This window comes from Sphaeramia orbicularis, chromosome 1 (assembly GCF_902148855.1).
Source record: "Sphaeramia orbicularis chromosome 1, fSphaOr1.1, whole genome shotgun sequence".
In the NCBI taxonomy this organism is placed as follows: domain Eukaryota; kingdom Metazoa; phylum Chordata; class Actinopteri; order Kurtiformes; family Apogonidae; genus Sphaeramia; species Sphaeramia orbicularis.
In genome coordinates this window covers 52,448,718-52,471,062 of record NC_043957.1, presented here as the reverse complement: position 1 = coordinate 52,471,062, position 22,345 = coordinate 52,448,718, and the positions used below count along the sequence as shown (strand labels likewise).

The 22,345-nt window shown below is 37.3% G+C and overlaps 2 protein-coding genes across 2 annotated transcripts in view; both read left to right on the top strand.

Moving 5' to 3' along the window:
• The first annotated feature begins 2,515 nt into the window (after positions 1 to 2,515).
• On the top strand, positions 2,516 to 8,470 carry uchl1 (ubiquitin carboxyl-terminal esterase L1 (ubiquitin thiolesterase)). The gene is made up of 9 exons (XM_030141248.1): positions 2,516 to 2,657; positions 2,752 to 2,763; positions 3,203 to 3,331; positions 4,365 to 4,506; positions 4,702 to 4,787; positions 5,467 to 5,514; positions 5,661 to 5,730; positions 5,811 to 5,869; positions 7,432 to 8,470. Exons 1-9 carry the CDS (start codon positions 2,625 to 2,627, stop codon positions 7,513 to 7,515), a joined length of 663 nt encoding a protein of 220 aa, XP_029997108.1. The 5' UTR covers positions 2,516 to 2,624; the 3' UTR covers positions 7,516 to 8,470.
• A 3,017-nt stretch (positions 8,471 to 11,487) lies between these two features.
• The window catches only part of LOC115424151 (LIM and calponin homology domains-containing protein 1-like), a 45,703-nt gene continuing 34,845 nt past the window's right edge, over positions 11,488 to 22,345 (top strand). The window contains exon 1 of the mRNA XM_030141257.1: positions 11,488 to 11,924. Within this exon, the coding sequence (XP_029997117.1) occupies positions 11,817 to 11,924 (108 nt within the window). The 5' untranslated portion in view covers positions 11,488 to 11,816. The remainder of the gene's footprint in view (positions 11,925 to 22,345) is intronic.

Below are 22,345 nucleotides of genomic sequence, written 5' to 3'. Positions count from 1 at the left end.
TTATTCTTGGAAAAACTATTCAACATACCCACCATGGAGAACAGGTTGCAGCCACAACAGAAATAAAAAGACATTGATTCCGTTTGTCTCTGTGATAGAAACCTGTACCAACATGAATGATCAAACATTCACACAAAAACACACCAGCATGAACAAACAGGTGCACAAAAACCTGGAAAACAAGACAGGTGTAGCATTACGCCCAGATAGAAAAACATAAATAGTACTGATTAACCTAGTGCTCTGAATATGTGACATTTGGAACAACAGCAGCATTTCTGCACTGAGGTAATATTTGGCAGCTGTGCTCTGTCACATCAGATTAAACATTGCTCAGTAGGAGAACACGTCTTGTCCAGTAATTGGACATCATACTCGCTTGAGAAACTTTTTAATTACCTCTTTCACTATGACACTGGAATAATTTTGGACTTTAGAGGAAGGTAAACTGAAGTGTGAGTTCATAAGTCCTGTATCATTTTAATGTGTATTATAGGAATTCATAGTGTGTATGCTGTATAGTTTTACAATTTTGTGCACAGATAAATAACTTTTATGGATGACTTGGGAATATACAGAAAAGAAAAACAAAAGTAAAAACAAAAACAAAAAAAAAAAAAAAAATCCCTCTTATCCCTTATTAAACAATGAATTAAACAAAATGGCAGGTTCAGCAGTTTCTAATTTGTGGTGGATATACTTTACTGTTTACTACTACTACTACTTTTTGATTTTATATGCTCTATACCCTGACTTACTTATTTATTTATTTATTTATGTTGTTTCATCTCTGTTTTTGTTTCCCTCTAGATGTTCATGTTACATTCTATATGTAAAGTACAATGAATTGCCTTTGTGGATGAAATGTCCTATATACAGTACTGTGTAAAAATCCTAGGCCTACATTAGGTTTGTTGGTTTAGTAAACTTATAAAGACCACACATGCATGCATTTCTCAGTTTCTGTATTAAGATACAATCTGGATACAGTCTGCATCTGAAGTATGTACAGCAGTGAAAACAAAAGTTTCAGGGGAAAAACAGCTTCTGCATACCAAAGAGCTAGTATTTATGCCTTTTGTTCAGACAATATGAGTTTGTGATGTTTTACACTAGGTTTCATTCAACACATGAAAGATGTTTGTAATTGGTTTTGCTGCTTGTCATGGGGTCAGGGTTCACATTAAATTGTGACTTTAACTTTTACACCTCATTTAGTCCAGTTTTTTGTGTCTGTTAAAGCTCTGCACATGTTCCCTGTATTTTCTTGTTGTATCAGAAGAAAAATGAATTGAAACAAATATGTAAGCTCATTTCAACCCTGAAAAAACATCAAAGCTGATGGTGGCCTAAGACTTCTGCACACTACTATATATTAACTTGCTTTCTTTGTTTACAAATTTGAGTATTGAAAGGATTAATGCAGTGTTCTTCAACCTTGAGGTTGGGACCCCATGTGGGGTCGCCTGGAATTCAAATGGGGTCACCTGAAATTTCTAGTAATTAATAATAATAATAAAAAAAAAAAAAACTTACTAATAAAAATTAAAAATGTATAGTGAGTTGAGAGACAATCCCAATACATAACAGACATGACAAACTATGAAGCTGAAACTGAAGCACTGTGGTTCTGTTTATCTTTCAAATGTTCATTGTGGTCGGTTTCAGATGCTGCAGCTTTTTCATAATTCATAGTTTGATGTTTGTTCAGTATTAATTTGCAGCTTTGTAATTACAAGCTGGACTGACTGTACATATCTTGACCAAGGAAAATGAAATTCTCACTTTGTGCAGTAATCTACACCTGGCTTTTCTGCCTCCATCCATAATAATATACATTATGGAGACTAAATGTCGTCTAAAATTAATGTTTATTTGCAACATAGTATAGCAAACTATTACATGATCAAAAACAAATAAATTTTAGAAAAAAAAGTCTCCATTTTGAATGTCTGGAGTAGCCAGAAATTTGTGATGTTAAAATGGGGTCACAAACCAAAAAAGATTGGGAACCACTGGGTTAATGTATTTTAAAGGATAATTTTTGAATTAGGTAAAGCATGTGGTCAAATTTCTTACTGGGTATTTTGAATGTAGAAGTTATCTTGCAAAATCCACAAATGTTTGTATTTAATTCATGCCCGAAAACATTTTTACATTTCTTTACAGTAAATGTTACTGCTGAGGTTAATTTTACACAATGTACAGTCCAACAGACCAGCATTTGATTTATTAAAGAAAAATATGATACGTCATTACTTCCCTCTGGTAAAGGGTGATCTGACCAGCATGATGTGGCACTTAAGGTTGTTATTCAACTTGAACAGACTTTCCTGGACAAAACATTAACATATCTGTAGTGTCACTGATTAGCTAGCCGCATTGCAACTAAAATACAAGATTTAAATGCTTGTGTTGTTTCTCTGAAGCCGGTGAAATCGGAGGATTTGCCGTTATTTGATCTGAGTGCTCCCCCCAGTCTGCCGCTCAGTGGTACGACCCTTACCATAAGATCTACCCGCACCGCACGCGCTCCAACTTCTACTGACAACAGCAGGGACCGCACGAGCCGAACCGAACCGAACTGAACTGAACTAAACTAAACTAAACCAACCGCCGGAAAAATGGAGTGGACCGCCATGGAAATCAATCCCGAGGTGTGGAAAGAACTGTGTTTTCTTTACTTTTTCACGTAGTGTCATTTCCGCCCAGAAAAGAACTCACCTGTTATGTTTGTTTGTTTGGTTTCAGATGCTGAACAAGGTGAGTATTTAGCATTCAACGGCTAAAACACTTTAAACATGTCCGATTCAACCACCGGGTAAGTTTCACAGTAGCTGTATTAGCTTATTGTAGTGGCTGTTAAGTATACTTATAAGCAGGCCACTGTTACCAGCTACTAGCTAACTTAACAGTGACGTTTTCAGTTGGTTATTTAATAAGAAGTGGAGGATTAAATTCACAGAAGCGACAACCTCTAACAAGCTAACTGTTCATTACGTGTAATGTGCGTTAGCATCCCTATGAGCGCTGTCCCCTGTGTCTGGGCTACAGGGTGTGGTCTGAATGGACCAGCACAACGCAGCATCTTTAAAACCACGCTCAGAGAGCATCTCAATACATGTCGCCACTTAAACCTCAGTTCCTTGGTATCAGCTAAAAGCCGGTGTGCTTTTGTTTACATCCTGGTCATATATTTCAGATGATGAGTAAGCTAGGCGTGGGCGACAACTGGCGCTTCGTGGATGTGCTTGGACTGGAGGGTGAGCAGCTCTCCGGTGTCCCAAGACCGTGCTGTGCCCTGATGCTGCTTTTCCCGCTGACACATCAGGTACCAACGGGGGTCTTAGAGGCTGACGACTTCTTCCTGGAAGGGAAGGGCTGAGGGTGGGGTGATCCAGTGATACAAGCCGACAGGGGTGGGGTGAGACTGAGGTGCAGGGAGGGCAGAGATGGAGAGAGAGAGAGGGAGACAAAGCTGTAGTGTCATATGATGTTAGAATATGGTGAGACAGGAAATAATTCGTTCTGATGTCTGAGTCATCTTGACATAAATCAAGATGACTATATTCTTAGTTAGTAATGTGATCCAGGGAGCCAGACAGCCAGGGTTAAAAGGAAACGTCTAATCCATACAGGTGCTATTTCTTCACTCCAATACATTATACATAGGACTGCAACAAGTGAAAGGAAATGGTAATGATGAATCACTTCTCAGGGTATCATCTTCCCCTCTATCCACACTATAAGAAATAATATTAAAGAGAAAAAAGTAAACTCACCCTATTGCAAATGACCTCCTCCTCCCTCATTTAAAATTTCGCAGTTTAATACTATGCAAATTTGAGGCATCTAACTTCTCTAAATGTTCATGCCATGTAGGTTTCAGGTAACGTGTAAAATATTTGATTGTGACTGGCTTCACAATCTTTGTGATGTAGCTGTGACCAGTGTGGAATATTATGACCCTTATCACAGATCCTGGTCAAAAGTAAAAGCTGTTTATTCAGATTTTCAGATTTATTTTGGTGAACTTCCACATAGACCAGACAAAGGTGGAAGTATTTTGGCTGGGTCCTATTGTCCACAGACGCCTTTCTGCACAGTGAAACTTAAACTATACAAGGAAGTAACCTTTAAACTACTTTCTATGAATGTAAAAGGACCTTAAGAATGAAGTTGATAGATCAAAACATTTTGAGAGTATGGGATCAGACTGTCTAATTCATCTGACTTATTATCAAATACTCAACAATACACTCACTGCCACACAAGTTCTCAGTCCAACTACAGGAGAGGTAGATTTGGCAGCACTTGCTCACATGTGCAGATGATAATACTTATTCTGTGTCCATCCATTGCAGCATGAGTCTTTCAGACAGCAGCAGGCAGACAAAGTGGCAGGAGGCTCTGAGGTTTATTTTATGAAACAGACCGTGGTCAATTCCTGCGGCACCATTGCCCTGCTGCATGCTGTGGCCAACAATAAAAACAAACTGACATTTGGTGAGTTCAATTGAAAGTACAGTCACATAACGGTGTTGTTGATCAGCATTGATGGATAAGTGTTTTTGACATTTTGTTTCTTAATTACATGTTACATTAATATTGATGCATTGTTTTAGTTTCAGTCTCATCACTAAAACCCTCACATCAAAGAAGCCTGATTTTTGCGAGTTTTCATTCTCTTGATATTTCCAGATAGTGACTCTGCCTTGAAGAAGTTTCTAGATGAAACTGCTAACATGTCTGCTGATGACCGTGCCAAACAGCTGGAGAAGAACCAGGTACCACATCCACAACACACACAATGTTAATATCTGTTACATACAGAAAATGCTTGGGATCTGATGTATTGTGGTCTGCTCATGAAGATTTGATAAAGGAGTTCATAATTTAAGATGGATGCATCATTTTTCTATATGTCCTCTTGAGACCCAGAAATGCATGTCTGTCCTCTGTTGGGGACAAGGGTTTCACAGCTTTACTAAAAACAAAACAAAAATGCTGTCCACGGCAAAGGACATCCCATCAAAAAATAAAAAATGTATCTTGAAAAAACTTACAATATGCTGTTTCTAATCAAATCAATTATTGAATTAAAAAAAAAAAAAAAAAAAAAAAACTTCTCCTTGACTGGGTCTCAGGAGGGTTTAACAACATGCGTATGAGACGATGAGGAGAAAAACTGCATGTAAAGAAAGTGAAACCAATCTAAACCCAATTTCAACTTTCTAGTGTGTTGTTGCATAACCTACATGTTTTCGTTCTGGCCACTTGAGGGCGTCAGACACCGTTAAATCCAACCACGTTGAAGCCAGGACTTCAGGGCCGCTTTTGATTTGTGACCATTTCTTGAGCAGTAATTTTAGATACAGTACAAATGTTGTTTTGTATTTATAGATATTGATATTAAGTTTAAGTGTCTGTTTCTGGATTAAAATTACATGTTTTTTTCTGCATCAGGCAATCACAGATGCTCACAATGAGGTTGCTGTACAGGGCCAGTGTCGGGTAAGATATTGTACCATAATGCCATCTCAAAGATTAATAATTTATACCAGATGCATTATTCAAAGTAGCAGTTTGCCTTGAATTACTATCTTATAACATTTTAAATGAATTTAATTGTTTTTATTTCTGATCACTCATTTTTACAGCCAGAAGCAGATAAAGTCAACTTCCACTTTATTGCCTTTGTCAATGTAAATGGACATCTTTACGAATTTGGTAAGTGTTTATTTTCATTTATGAAATAATATGATTTTCGCACTTGCTTTAATTCTAAGTATCTTACTTATGTATCTAAGATGGGAGAATGGATGGAGCAGTGAACCACGGAGCCACCAATGATGAATCCTTTGTAAAGGTATATAAAACACTGACTGTGTTTATATGTACGTCAGTATCCCAGATACTGTGGGTTTTTGAAGAACCACTTTTTGTTTGCTCATGTAAAAACGGTATCTGTGTTGCGACCTTATCCTTTTTTGAGAAACCTGGATACTCTGAGTACTCTGATAGTATCTGTGATAATGTTACATGTATACAACTTCTGTCGGTGAAAGACAGTTGAGGATTATTGCACAGACACTAAATGACATAGCAGACATTGTCTTTCAGTGAATGAATGATCAAATATGCTCGTCAGATTACATGGAGAAAGCTGACAGTTTTAGTTCCGTAGTAAAAGAAGCAAAAGGACATTGGCCTCCCCAAAACAAACAGGTCACAGTGGAAAACGCCACAGAAACATTACTATGTAGATCAATAAAAAGATCCAGTTTTACTGGTCATCGTGGTGACCCTCTGTAACCAGACAAGGCCATGTGTCTTTATTCTTCTCCTGGAGGACATGGACACCAGCTGGAGGACATATTTACCTGCTTTATCTCATTGATGGCAGTAGATAAAATACTAGTGAGATAAATCCACAACACAATGTTTGTGTTTATAAGTGCTAAAGCTGACATAAATCTGAGTGGTCTCATTTTCTATAGGCAGAGTAACTTTTACATTTGGGTACTGATTAATATCTGCCTTTCTCACATTTAATTAATATGTTATGTTGTAAATATCACAGGTCCTTGTGCAAGCAGCAGCAGTCATGAATAACTTGGGTGCTACTATTTATCATGTAGGGTTATAATAAAGGGATATGAATATCCACAGTTTGCTGCCTTTCATGTAAATGTCATATCCTGGATATGAACAAAACTGTGATAAGCATCATGACTGGGATACTAGTGTAAATGTGTACATGTCACTCTTAACATCACTGGTTAGTTCAGAATATGTTAAATATATCTGCAGTGTAAGTCATGTAAGCACACTCTCTGAGCCCTTGCTGTCGTAAACCAGACTAGGGAATACTGTTTCCAAGAAATGTCACAGTGGAATTGGCAAGCCAATAAATTCTGATAATGCATATTCTTGGGCCTCTAATGCACTTAATGAATTAAGAGATCTTCAAGACTGACAGTGATTTTTTTTTTTTTAATATCTTTTTAAAAAATTTGAAAAAAAAAATTTTTCAACATTTGAGCTTTAACGGGAAAGTAAAGTCACTGAAAGCCAGTAAATAAATAAATAATTTTTTAATCACAGCTTACTTTTCTGTACAAGTTACTCTCGCCTGTGAATGTACTGACTCATGTCAGATTGCCATAAGAGGGCGCTACATGCATTTCAGATGAAAGCACTGCAGTTCACGGAAGTTTTGACAAACTTAGATTAATTAAGTGGCCTATATATCGTTTAGTTTATATCATTAATGAAAATATGGGGAGTAAAATGGTAGAAACAGAAAAGAGGAAAACACTTGGACATCAGTGTTTTACTTCTAATAGAATGTCTTTTCATCAACATAGTGGCATTCTTCATATGAAAACTCATTAAATAGAAGTTTTATTGTCTTTTGTTCATTTGTAGGATGCAGCCAGCGTGTGCCGTGAATTCATGGAGAGAGAACAAGGGGAAGTTCGTTTCTCCGCTGTGGCTTTGTGTCAGAGTTAAACACTGTAGAAAACAGAAATCAGTAAACCAAAATGTCCTGGAGCATTCATATGGCACACACAATCAGCAGGCACACACACATCTGCAGACACTATGCACTATGAAGCACATATTGTTTCCACGTATTCTACTCTCATCTTCTGAACCAAGCATTCTTGAGCACATGCACATGTGCACATGACACAAATGGAACCTTTTGTTGTGCTCACACAAGCTTGTCTGTTTTTATGTCAGTCAGCAGTGTCAACACTGCTGGTCGTATGTGTGTTTATCTGTTTGCACCTTTTTGAATGTTAATGCATTTGTGCCGCAAAAACTGATGCTTTAATACCTTGTGTGCCAATTAGAGCGAGATGAAAAAATAGAAGGAAAAGGCACCAAACTTGAACATGGAAAGGTTTTACCAGTTTCTCTGAATGCCTTTCATTGCTCTACTGAGTTTACAAGGAGTTGACATTCTACTGAGCAACCCTAAAAGTATACGTAGGAATAATTTTCCCATTGTTTAAAGCAAGAACACAACCTTGAGTGTTCTTGGGTGTTAGTGACATTTTTCAGAAAAAAGGTTTTTGTTACAGAATTGAAAAGTGTTCTTGTTCCTAATGATAGTAATGTGTTAGGATTACTGCCAGTTTGTTTACTTTTATTATTACTATCACTAATTTATATGAAAGCACTTTTGTTCACACTTTATTTGGAAATTGCTCTCACGTTTCAAAAACAATCCAAACAATTATCAATAAAACTACGACGGTGCAAGTCAAAATCTGACAAATAACACGTCAAACCAGATAGGGACCATCCAAATAAAGTGCTACTGTATGGGATGTTGTGCTGTGCCCAGTGATGGTATGTCTAGACGTGTTTATCTTTCAATGTGCAAATACTCTGTTGCTGTAACCCTACTGGTGAAACAGCTGTGAGAATTCAATAAAGCAAACCTTACACTTCCAAACTGTGAGCCTTTGTTTTGTGCTCAAGAAAATACTAGTGGTGGAAATTAAACAAGCACATACAACCTCTCCTTTACATCTGTCTTGAACCTGTATTTACGCCATACGTATTCACACTTTGTCAGATGAGTTAATGAAGTGGGTGATAAACTATGACTGTCCCAGTGTGGGGCTCAGTCCCACAGGCTTTGGCTGTAATCCAGCAGTAAAAGGGCAAAATAAGGACAGAAGAGTAGAGGACTGATTGTGGGTCAGAGTCCTCATCACTGTGGATACTGATGTACACTGAAGCAGAGGCCTTTCTCAACATTCCAGTAGAACAGGCATAAATATCTAGTACGATTAAAATTGGATGTTTGTTTCTTTACTAAGCAATCACAGATGTTTGCAATGTTTACTGTACAGGACCGGTGCATGGTAAGATATTGTACCATAGTTTAAGTTTATATGTTAGACTTGGAAATGAATACTAATTCCAAAATGTTCAGTACACAGATATACTCATATTGCAATAATTTCCATAATCATCTCATTCTGACATTCACAGCCTGATAATTTTGATATTCTCTTTGTGGAATAGACTGCTTTACAACATTAGACATTCTTGATTTGTATTTTCCTTTTGAATGAAACATTTAATGGTCTTCATAAGATTTTTGCCTTTTTTTTTCTTGCTTACAAGAAACCCCTGTTGGCTTATTCAGACACAGTTATGACAGTTACTGACTTTTCACTGCTTTGTCACGGTGCATTTTTTCCCCCAAAGCCATTCAAATTATATAACTATTAAAATCTGGGAGAAATGTGTAGTTTGTGCAGGATTGTGAAAAAGCAGACGTATGCAAAAAGTAGAGCAAAAGCATGATGGGGTAGGGGGAATGTTTGTGTTGATTTTGTCTGCTTCATGGATTTTTGTTCTTTAGTTTAAAGGGAAAGTAAGTGATTGAAATGATGTAAATTTCCACAGGCGCTTTAAGCTTCAATGGAAACCCCCTCCCCTCGAATAAAGTGAGAGGGGTATCTTTAAAACTGTTACATAGGTGTTATCCAACTAATTCAACTCTGATTAAGTATAACATCAATGTCGACCCTTTTTGCTCATTTTGTCATAATTTAGATGAAACATTAACTCATTTGTTTTGGGAATGTGCCTTTTGTCAAATTTTTTGGTGTGATAGCAATCTTTTTTTTTAACCCTTTCATGCATGAATTATGAGAACCTTAGTTGAGTTTTTTCCCTGAGTGTTTTTATTCCTCTTTAGGCATGAAAAAAACAATACGATTGAAATTTTTTTATGAACCTATTTTTCATGGAGATACAAAAATGTCCACTCAGCTGGACACCAATTTTTGAAGCAAAAAATCATGTATTTAAAACCTATCATCAGAAAGTGACAAACTGCGTGAAAACTATGAAATAAAAACATTTTTCATGCAGCTAATCTGATGTTTTCTCATATTTTAACATACTCTAATACTAGTTATTACTAACTTCATGCAGACAATATGCAAAAAAAAAAAAAAAAAAAAACCTTTTTGATTAAGAAAACTGTTGATTACAGTCTAAAAACAATTAGCAATTGATTTAACACATGTTACTGCAGATCAGGTTTATCAACCTGATCTGCAAAGTTACAGTGATGGTATGAATTACAATGTATTATGGGTTGATGCATAAATGTCCACTGTGTCGGCTGATATGGAACTAAAACAAAACCCATGAATATACAAAAGAACAGCTATAGAATAACTGTCCACTGTAGTGACCACTGTGCATGAAAGGGTTAAATAGAAAGCTGGATATTTCTTTTAACTTCAAAATTGAAGATATTTTATTTGGTTTCTTTATTACTAATTTGCCTGTTCAGAACTTGTTTATTCTTAATCTCATTTCCTTATTAGCTAAATTTCATATACATACAAGCAAATTTGCCAATCAGAAACCCAGCTTTGTGGTCTTTAAATCTTATTTGAAATCCTACACTGGGTTACAAAAAAATGTTTTTTGCAAGTTGTCTAGGTTTTTTCAACTGAATTAGAACCATTTTGCACCGCTAAATCCAAAAATGACATCTGTTTTTCTCAATCAGGTCAGGTTTTTTTGCTAATTTGATTTTGAAAAATTTGATCTTCTCACAAAATTGATTACATTTTTGTGACTTTATCAGTTCATTTTTTATATAGTTCTCACCAAAAATAGGTTTTAAGAGAAAAAAAAATCATTTTCTAACAGGATTCCTGTTAGGTACACTGGTGTATTCACCACAGATGTAGCAGAATACGTCAGGCTTATTTTTGCAAGATCTTCTAGTCAAAGCCATTTCATTCATCTGTAATATATATATATATATATATATATATATATATATATATATATATATATATATATATATATATATATATATATATAAACATTAATCATAAATTGGCAAAAGTAAAATCTTCAGAACTTGTTTATTGCAAGAAATATGACAGAATTTTGTATCATATGATGTGAAAATGCCCATAAATGTAAGCAAAAATGTTAAAAAGCCAATATGTAGCATAGTTCAGAAAGTTGACCTGATTGAGCAAAATGAATGTGATTTTTGGATTCAGCACACCAAAATGATCCTAAATCAGCTCAAAAAACTTAAACAATAAATTTGTTGTTGACCAGTGCTATCTAGACACACTTAACTTTTGCACTAACCCTAAAGCTGTGAAGAATAAAGCCTTATGTGAAGAATTTAAGTTGTCAATTTTTTTTTCTCTCTTCTTGTTTATTCCTTTACTTTTTTGTATCTAATTTACTTACCTATTTATGTAATTGTAGTTAATTTCTTCCTGCCTCAACTCGAGCATTATGTTTTTTTTTCTCCATGCCATGTTCTGGTACATGTGTATACAGTATTTTTTAAAAGAAAAAAAAAAAAAAAAAACCTCTACGCCCCCCCCCACCCCCCCTTCTCTCTCTCTCCAGTGTTTCTCTCTCTCTCCACACCCCCACCCCCCGCATAGATTCCTGCCTGCGCGTTCCCGTCCCTTAAATGCGCGGCACCGGTGGCGGAGCACAACGTCACTTCAGCATAGAAATTGTTATTTTTAGCGCCTGGTTCCCGTTGCAGTGTCAGGGTCGCACGAGGCTGTTTCTCCATCAGTTAGAGCAGGACTCCCGGGGAAGCACGAGCAGCCTCAACGCGACGAGGACGCGGATAACGGACCCACGGAGCCGGGACGGGAACGCACACCGCCACGCACCACAGCCTCATCACAGATCACACACATCGCCCTAACACCACCATCCGTCCGTCCGTCCGTCCATCAGCTTTCCCGGTATCAGTGTGACCCAAACCGGCCTGCGTGGAGATGGCTACCCCCGAAGCGGCAGGTCACCACGTAACCGACGCAGCGCGAGCCGAGCCGGGCCAGAACCATCCAGAACCAGCCTGTCAGGAGGCGCAGAAATGGATAGAGGTAGGTGAAATTGACCGATGGAGTGGGCTCCGGGGCCTGCTGCTACGGCATAACGGGTACATAAGTGGGTCATAGTGTCACATACATACTGTGGACTGTGGAACGCGGATATAAATACACCCCCACGGCCCCGGTGCACCGTCACCTGTTGGGGGGACGATGCGGTGTCAGGTTACGGCGGAGGACAACAGTGGGCTGCAGCAGCGACTACCGTGAGGGTCAAAAGTTTTAGACATGTGTGGGGGGCGCTTTAGTGGAATTAAACCCCAACGGTTGTCGTGTCGGGGTTTTTACCTCGACAGTGGAAGAAAATAAACCGCAAAGATAAAGTTTATCCTCTCCAGTATGTGTTTATTTCCGTTTGATGTGCGGATGAGGAGCCTGTTTTCCTCTGCGCCGGAGCAGGAACGCCCCCCTTTTCGGGCGCGAGGGGATTCCGGTTGCCATGGTTATCAAACCCTTCATGCACGAGATGCTACTATAGGCTACAGTAGAGGTTAGCACTAGATGAGATTATCATTTATGGTTTGCTGCATTGCTTCTTCCACCATCATCTGCTCGGCTAAAGCGTCTTTATCTATAAGCTTGAGTGGTGAATCATGATTTGCCCGTGGAGCTGCTTTATGACCTATTTTTTTTTTTTTTTTTTTTTTTTTTTTTTGTCACTGCTGATTCTCTTCCCACTCTGTTCTAAGTACTTGCCAACTCAAGTCTCATATTAGGGAAATAGTGGGTTGGAGGTACAACAAAATGTTTTTGTTTTTTGTTTTTTTGGCTTTAACATTATGCCTTTGTGGTGGTTTCACAGGTTTGTGTTGTGCACATGCCAATGCACTACAGGGTGGGATGGCTAAAGAAGTTAAAAGCCTGGATTTATTTCACAGAAAGCTACTTAAGATAAATATATAACAGCAAGCATACTGCTAGTCCTCAGATAACATGTATATGCTCAGAAAAATGGCTAAAAGCCTTTACATTTCCATTGTGGTCCAAGGTACAAATGACATTCTAGTTCATTAAGCTAAAACTGGTTGAAAACATACAAAACACACCATTAAGAACAGAATAGAATGCCCTTTATTGCCATTATACAGAGTGCACAATGAGATTGGAAAGCTTCTCCTTTTTCATTGCACACAGGTGACTATAAATATAAGGATATGCAAGATATGTACAAGATAAAGTCCGACAAGAAATATGAAGATAAAAGGAAAGCATTGAGAATATGAGAATATATATTTTTTTAAAAAGTAAGAATATATTGCACAGGATGGTTGAGTACAGAATAATTATAGTACACATGGTGAGTAATATTCACAGATGGATATATATTACATGTGGGAATGATTATATTGCATCCACTGTGTAATGCATTTGGGGGGTTTTAAGAGGATATTCCAGAAATTGAAAATAATTTTCATTCGACTATGTTTTCATCTGTGTGTAATCACATGGAAATGAGAATTGTGTTCGTTACCTAAATATGAGATGTTTATATCATTAGAGATAGTGGGTTGCTTTTCACAGAATCACACATGATACGACTCATGTTTTTTCAGTACCTCAGGCTTCTTTTTCCATTTTATAGCAGGTGGCATCCTATGTTAAGGTGCATTACTGTCACTGTGTTTGAGAAGGAGAGTTAATGCTGTATCTCCTTAACCAAAATGTCTAGAACAAGCAAAACAAACATTTGGTGCATTTCACTGCAAGACTAGTATCCGAAAATGTTACTGGAAATGGGAAGATTTTTTAACAAATTCTGATATAGTGAAGGTTTAATTCATATGACTGATCCCAGGGATCTTCATGAATGTCACCCTAAAGCAAATAATTGCTGTCTATGAAGCACAATGACCCATTAAGGTGTCTTTTGTGGCATTATTATGCACTGATAATTTTCCACCAAAGTCACACAGTCATCCTGTAAATTAATAATGTTGATGCCTGCAAAAGATGGTATCACTTTTCACTTTGCACAATTTAGTATTCAGTAAGGGCTGGCAGAAACATGATGCTAAATGTGTCAGTAGATGTCCAGAGAGCAATGTTTTAAATAAAATGAGAGTTGTTAGCTAAATGTTAAAGTAACTCTGTATGAGTGGCAACACATTAGCTTAGCTGTCCTCTGCTGTGAAATACATACATTTTTCATTACAGTGATTTGAGTAAAATAAAGGTTGAGCCTATGTTTTCCATTTACAAGATACGTCAGTGATTTATAGTTTAGTGTAAGGAGCTTTACAAGTGCTTTACCAAGATGAAATAATATCTGAAATTGTTTTAAGTACAACTTACGGGAGCTTGAAATAATGTGTCTGAAATAGATGACAAATCTAGAGTTGACGAATAAATCCTGTTGCCAAACTATGAACATGTGCAGTCAGAACCTAAAGATTAAAGGCTGCCTATATCGTGATATGAGACCCTGCATTCTCACCCACCATGGGAACATTTGACCGAACAGATGGAGCTCATGCGTTTACACCATTTGGCTGCAGCTAGCCTTCAGCTACACTCAGATTAATCGTTGCCAGCTTGGCAGCAAGTGCAAGTTAGTTTATTTATCGGTTGTCATATCGTCATCGCAATACCGAACAATGTTATCACACAGTGCAGACTTTCCTCATATTGTGCAGAGCTAATGACCAAATGACTGTTCAGGGCAAACAGTTGATCATGTTGCACAACTCCTCTCCAATATCCTCATACATACTTTGGCTGTAAATGTCTGTGAGGTGTTATTTTCTCAGTAAGTTTTTAGGTAAAAGAAATCTACATCTCTATATAGACCCATATATGTATTGTGTGTACTCAGGTTAAGTTTCCTAAAACCATTTGTGATATGATATGATATGATGTGATACCATATGATATGATATGATTAACTTAAAGGGGTCATATTTAGCTAAAGTGGCTTTTATTAGTCTTTGGTATATTTATTTGTGTATTTGGGGACCCTAATAGTTCCAAAAGTTTGAATTTGAACCCTCCAGGTGCTGCAAAGCTATCTTTATGTTCACTTTGGCAAAAATCAAGTGGATTTCTACAACCCGTTTCAATTCCTGCTTAATTTGTTACGTCTGTAACTAGTTATGTCAGGACATTTGCACATATAAGGTCAAGACTTCCGATGAACATTTCTCTGAGTACGACATAATTGTCAGCAGCAGTGGTTGTAGTCCATACTGAAAATATGTTCAAACTTCGAGCCGATTACCTAAAATATTCAGTTGTTGGTTGAACGGGACAGAGCAGCACGGTCAACAACCTGGAGAGGGTGGGGCGTGAAGTGGCTCATGTGCATTTAAAGGGCCAGCACTCAAAACAACCTTTCTGGTGTCATTACTCAGAAATAGGGTATGGACCTGTGGAGTTGAATTAATGAAGAATTCAGACCCAAGTATAGCATTTATGGTTTATGTAGACCACAGGGAAATGTTATAAAATGCATAATTCCATTGCAAAAGCAAAATATCACTCCTTTAAATTATGGTCACACCTTGTGACATTCTGTAAGACCAATTTTACTTAAGGATTACACATCACAATCACTCAGTTTCTCGACATTCCTATGCTTGAATAATTGCAGGATTATTGTTATTATTGTACTTTAGAAATGTCCACTTGAAAACCCAAATGTCTGTTATATGATTTAGAACATTACCACAAATGAAAAGTGTTCAGCATAACATTACAATCATTTTAAAAATGTATAAAATATTAGAAACTACTTATGAATGTTTTTGATGTGTTTGCCTTTTTTACCCTGCCGTCTGAAGGGGAGACAAGGGGTATTGTTTTTGGTTTGGTGTGTTTGTTTGTTAACACTTTAGCAGCAAAACTATTGGTTGAATTCATACCAAATTGGGTTTATAGATTGCTGGTGACCCAGAATAGAACTGATTACATTTTGGGAAAAGTAGGTCAAAGTTAACATTTTTTATGAATTTTTAAAATCTTTTTTTCCCCGTTTACTTATAATGGGTGAAATTTCAAATCGCTATAAAAACCTCAATTTTTACTCAATTTACTTTAAATGTTGCAGAGATATAGAGATTAATTTTAGACATCACTCTGCAAAAATATCTAAGTGATAGCTTGTTTTTGAAAATTTTTGCTAAATTTTTAAATCTTTTTCTTTTCCCATTTACGTATAAATGTCTGTAAAAACATCAATTTTGTTTCAATTTACTTCAAACTTGGCACATATATAATTTTTTATATTTAACAACTATTGAATATAAATGAAAGAGTTGATTGATGCCAAAATAAGCTACAATACATGCGAGGGGTGGCGTTTGTTGTGCCTGACACCACTTGTATTATTATTATTTTCATTTTGGAGAAATCCAGACAAATTCCTGAATGAATCTACTCTCTCACAACTTTTGATACTTTTCTTGATATGTAGTTGATGATGTAGTCACCGCTAACGCGCCATTTGAGGATAAATGCCACTAAGTCTTTTAATCTCTTCTGTGTATTTTCCAGTCTTCTAATTCCGTACTTATTTTCAGACTGGTCAGACTGATTCTATTCCTAGGAGTGTATTTATACTCTCACAGGTGGGGATGATTCAGAGTTGACTACACCACACTATTCTTAATGTTGTATGTGTATGTGTTTGTGCCAGTCATGTCTTTGTGAGAGTATGCAAAGCGTATGCACATACACACAAATACACATACCGATCAGCTGTGCACGATACCCCACACACACCCCTCGGAAACGCCCAGGTTGGGTGTCACCGATTGCTATGGGAACATAACATGGGTAGGCTCTCAGGTGTCACCGTTTCTAGGGGGGCAGTAGAGCAGTAGGCTATATATCACCACATGACCCGACCAGGAAATTACCCCGGCGTGGGCAGGACATTTCTGTTTATAGACAGACGAGGCTGGATTAATGTTTGTCTGTGCTAGTACCGGCCATGCAAAGGTGCTTTAAACCTGTTGGATGTGACAGTGAGAAGGTTAAAGTTGCATAAGCTTAGATGAACTTTGCAACAGCATTTAACCTTTACTGTCACTGGAACATGAGAGTTAGTATATGTAACACAGAGAATAAGGGAAGGAATTGTATGTGACAGTCAGTGTGTATGTGTGTGCGAACCAGATGTCACAGCTGTCCGAGGCAGATTAACTCCAATGGTCGCAGACAGCCAGCTGTGTCTGCACGACACTGGGATCAATGGATTTACCAAGCATGAAACGCAAGAAAGAATGTGAAATAATGACGACTTAGACTTGCTGCTAGCACACATGTTCTTATGGCTCAGTGACTTTGTAAAGTTTTTGTAAAGCTTGAGTAGTTTCAGATAAAGCCATGCTGTGAGATACTTATTATGAGTAGTATTAGAGAGCAACACCAAAACTCAATAGAATATATCATTATCATATTATTGTGCGTCTCCTCTAAACTCTATTTTCAGTGAAGTAAATGTACTGCTTTTATCTTTAGAATTTAGATTAAGTTGTAACAAACACAACATATATTAGGGTTGCACAATATTGGAGAAAACTGACATTGTGATTTTTTTTTACCCTGCGATATATATTGCGACATGAAAAAATACTCAGGAGGATATAATAGCTGTGTGGTGCCGACGTAAATGGTCAAACTAATTGGTTGTGTTACCTCTTGCGGCAACAGGTGCTAGGCACTGTCGACACAGACTACGTGTTTCAATATCATCCTTGTAGCCAAAATAATTCCAGATAACTGACGTTGCTTTTCTTTTATGCACCAAGTCTTCGTTTATGGTGATTTTCTCTTATTTGCTGCTCATTTTTCAATATTGTTACCAACAACTCACTCCAAACTGATTAAGAATGATAGTAATTGCGTGCAGTGTGTGTCAGGTACTCTTAAAATTAGATGAGAACACGTTGAGTTCATTTGCCTCCTACATTGCAAGACCTGTGATGTGACCATTGTGCACGCATACATTGTGATGACAAGGCTCCAATGATATATTGTGCAGTTCTAACATATATAGTGAAAAAGCTGCTTCAGTCACACCAAATAAGTACTCTTGTTCCTCATTTTGAGCAGATATCAGTTGTCTGCTGCTGAGGAGTCAGTCTGGTGTCTCTCGTGTCCCGTCACTCTGGTTAATTACTCTGATCCAGATTAAGTTTATCCCCTGTACGATACATCTGGATTATGACTATCCTTTGTCTCTCTCTTCATATTTCTTTCTCAGTTTTTTCTCTTTGTTGGCATATCTTCTCGGTATATGTCACATGGCAATTAGTATACAAATTGCCCACAGCGCATCCTAACATTATAACAAGACTCCCTGTACAACTGTGCACATTCACACACTAAGCTTTAATGTGGTGGTTACATCACACTTGAGCTCTGATGCTTCTAATCTCTGAGTTCATACTGCAAGTGCAAGCTGGGCATGCTTATGAAAGATTACTTTCAGGCAATCACACTACTTTATTTAATAACTGTCGTGTGTTTTTCCATAGGTCCTCAAATGTGTTCAGAGAAATATTACACGAGACTTGAGTTTCAAACCCAAACCAAAATTGTATGCCCTAAAATAAATGACATATTGTAATAATTAGTTCTCAATTTCTACAACATGAATTAAATGTAAAGCATCATTTATATTTTTGTTTCTTTTACTTTTTATGTTATTAACTATAATAACATTTAAGACTATAATATGTTATATTTTCATAGAATCTCTTACTGTGCAGATTCATGCATATGGGCTTTAGTGAGTGATGCTATGTTTTTTAAGGGTCAATATGGATACTGATTACCATATTTCCTCAAACAGCGGCTGGGGTCTTTATTGACATTCACTGCAGAAGGTGCCAGGTCTTTATTTGAAGGAGGCTTCCAATAGAGGCCTGCCTTTCTTTCAAATTTTCTCTTTTTAATCAGTACAAATGGTCGTAAGTCTGACTAAACCTAGTTTTACATTGTCACGACCTGGCTCCTGTTGGCGGTGTTAAAACTACTACTATGTGCTTTTCTACATATCCAACCCTTCCTTTACTGTTACAAAATATAAGCAGTCTAGTTATTCAGTGGATAGAAACTATTCACTACTTAATCATGACTTTATTATGTAAATGTCCCATTCTTGTGTCAGTTTCTACAAATGGCAGTTTTGCTGAAAATATAACACACACCTGCAGTGACTGAAACTGGACACTACCACTTAAGATGAGCAAAGCAAGGAAAGAGCAAATGTGGATTAGTAAAGAAAAATTTAAGTCAAAACCTTAGTTTGCTGTAGTTTTTAAGATGCAACACTTTGCTAAAATGTGAAATTTCATGAATAAATGAAAAGATATGTAGAAGTCAAAGGAATGAAAAAAAATGTCAGCACATTAGAATATATGCATTTTGCAGATTCTTTATAGTGTAACATTTATAAATCTATCATATAAATTTACACAAACCTGTGTATGTGTAATATAACTTTATCTTACTGTAAACTTTTGACAACCAGGACTTTTGTCATTTGTTTTTCAATTCGTCTTGTTATTCAAGATTTAGCACATTAGAATGAAGTGAATGTTGTGTTTAACTGGCATTACATGATGGACAATAGAAGTTTATCTGTATTTTTTTTTTTTTAATTGTATCTTTATTTGGAATGAACAGGTAAATTCACCAGCAGATCAACATTGGTAAAAAAGAGACACATCATTCCAGTTTTGTTTAGTCCAGGAGATGCACTTCACCGGCCCATTAGGCAAACGAGTATTAAAAATAGAAAGCCTTGAATCATGAAACAAATTTCGCTTGTCTTTGCAGTGACCATTCTCCTTCAATATCTTAAATTTAACAGTCATTGCACTCAGGTAATCACAGTGCTTATACATTATCCTCCAAAGGATGATCTGGTTTGCCCAAAATAAACATAGTCAGATGGGGTTCATATACTCACTTAAAGAACACTCTGATACAACTTAATTAAAGATTGAACAACATATACAGAAATCAAGGGGAGGGGTCATCTGTCTCCGCTGTCATAGAAGTGATCATCGATAACCAGTCAGAAATTATAAAAGAATGTTACAAAGAGAAAATATTGCCAGTGAGATTAAATAAAGTCTCTCTATGTCATTTTGTCAATATTTTTACCCAGCCTGTATTTGAGGACTGGCTTTTATTTGTCTGCGTTGTCCTTACCCCTGATTATTATTAGAAACTGGAAATATTTAGTTTAGTAAAACCAAGGAGACTGATAACTTGTATATGGAACCATTATGAAAATTAATATTAATATTTTTACTTATTATAAAGTTTCTCACTAAACCAGAGGGATTGTAAATAAAATAAATTAATTAATGTTGTTTTCATATGTCGTTGTTGAGGCTGATATCGCAGATGTGCAGCTGATCAGATAACGCATTGCTTGAAAGCTGCATGAGAATACCGAAAGTGCTGCAGTTTGTAATTCACTTACATTATTGGATCTTGGATTAAAAAAATATTGGAACAGAGTTAGTTAAAAATGCTGATCAAATAATCAGTCAGTCTGCCATGGTTTTCACATTTGTCTGTGTCGTATTATCTCAATTTCAGTGTCATCGTCCAAAGCAGAATTATCATCACTTGTCACTTTTCATGTGGTTTCTGTCACTTGCTGTGTTACAGCACATATTGCGCTCATTTAAAGTGCCACTGCTAAATCTGGACGAACAGAATGTGCTGCGTTTCTTCTTTCTTCTGCCTCCTCTGTTTTTCTACTTTCTCATTCTTTCCATTTTTGCAGTTGTTAAAAAAGTAAAAAGCACTTTGGCCTACTTCTTCTTCTCCGCTGCACCCCCTGCACACACACACACACACACACATTCACACACACAATGTCTAGGTTTAAATGGAAGCTGCTGCTGCTGCTGCTGCTGCCATTCATCCAGACTGAGCAGAGCCATCCGCCATGTAGTCTGGGAGGGAGCCACACAGAGGGTCAAATTACCGATGCTGGCGCTGAAATACCCCAAGCGCCTTTTGGTTGTTTAGTAGCAGGCATGAATGCTCACTCAACAGCCACACATTCTGCTCCACACACTCATTTTCACTAACACACACACACACGTCACACAACATATTATCCTCTGCTGACCATGAGTTGTGTGTCAGAAACACCCCACCCTCACATAAATTTCAGTTTTTGCATTTTACAGAGATACCTTATCATCAACCTCCTCCAGCCTGTTCTCACTGTCTGTATCCTCATGCATCCCACACACACTATCATCCCACACAAAAGTACAAACACAGTAGTCCTGCTCTCCTTCAATATAGTGCCCTCCTCAGTGAGTAAATTATGCATGACTATGGTGTAAATGTTTCAAAGACCTGGAGTCAAACCTTGATAAACGTGACATGTGCAGCATATGTGCATGTCAGTGTGAGAAAAACAGAGAGACAGACGGAGAGAGTGACAATGTAATTATGAAAGACAAGAACAAGAAAGAGATGCCAATGGGAAACATCTGGTCACCACTTATGTAACAAAAAAACAATAGGCTGTTTTTATAGCTGCAGATGTAGTGAGTGTGTGTCTGAGGGTCTTTTCCTCTCATACATATGGCACATGTGACTCTAACTCGAAACAAGCAGAAATAATAAGTAGAAAATGGAACGGACTGAGACTGCAGGACAGAAGTAAAAGAAGTGTCTCAGCTTAGGTGTAAATGTTGATGTGCATGTCCTGGATCCTTTATATGAGCAGTAGAAACAGCGAGGGTGTGCCTGTAATTTGGGTGTGAACTATAATCTGTGTTAATCTGGATTAGATGTCTAAACGAGTCAGTCAAACCTCCCGTCTTTCCCATTTATCTTTGGCCACTGGTTACACAACAGCTCCACAAAGCACAGTGTGTGGGTCGGTGGTGTGGTAAAGCATGTTATTCCATGATTCTGTTTTTGTTTCTTTCCAAATCAGGCTAGACCACAAATCAGATTCTGGGTTAGAGGATTGAGGTTATCGTTGTTACTCTGTGACTGACTGTGTGCATCTAAATCAGGGATGTGTGTGGGGGCACATTTTGGGAAAATGGAATGAGGACACAGAGTAGTGTATCACTGGCCTGGCTTCACTCTAATTTGGTTTCTACTGGAGCAAAATGTTGGGGGAAGGGAGAGTGTGGTAGCAGCAGGTTCCTCTGTCTAGGACGAAGCACAATTCAGCAGACTTTCTGCCGTGTACTGGTGTCAGTATATGTGTGTGAAAGTCTGACTAATTCAGTGGTCTGTCTTTAAACACATTAGACATGCTAGAAAACAGTTACTGAAAACACATGAAAGGGGTGAGGAGTTGTTTTTCTTCCATTTCGTGCCCAGGATTTTTTTGGTCGATGAGAAAACATTGTTCAATCACTCAGTTTGGGATGGTTCAGCGATTTCCAATAACAGCACTGATACTGATACAAGGCCCT

Bases quoted from the DNA above. Each gene is read 5' to 3' on its own strand.
- uchl1 (XM_030141248.1), top strand. From the start codon at position 2,625: ATGGAGTGGACCGCCATGGAAATCAATCCCGAG. The intron at 4,507-4,701 runs GTGAGTTCAATT...TGATATTTCCAG, and splicing joins TAAAAACAAACTGACATTTG to ATAGTGACTCTGCCTTGAAG. The intron at 4,788-5,466 runs GTACCACATCCA...TTTCTGCATCAG, and splicing joins AACAGCTGGAGAAGAACCAG to GCAATCACAGATGCTCACAA.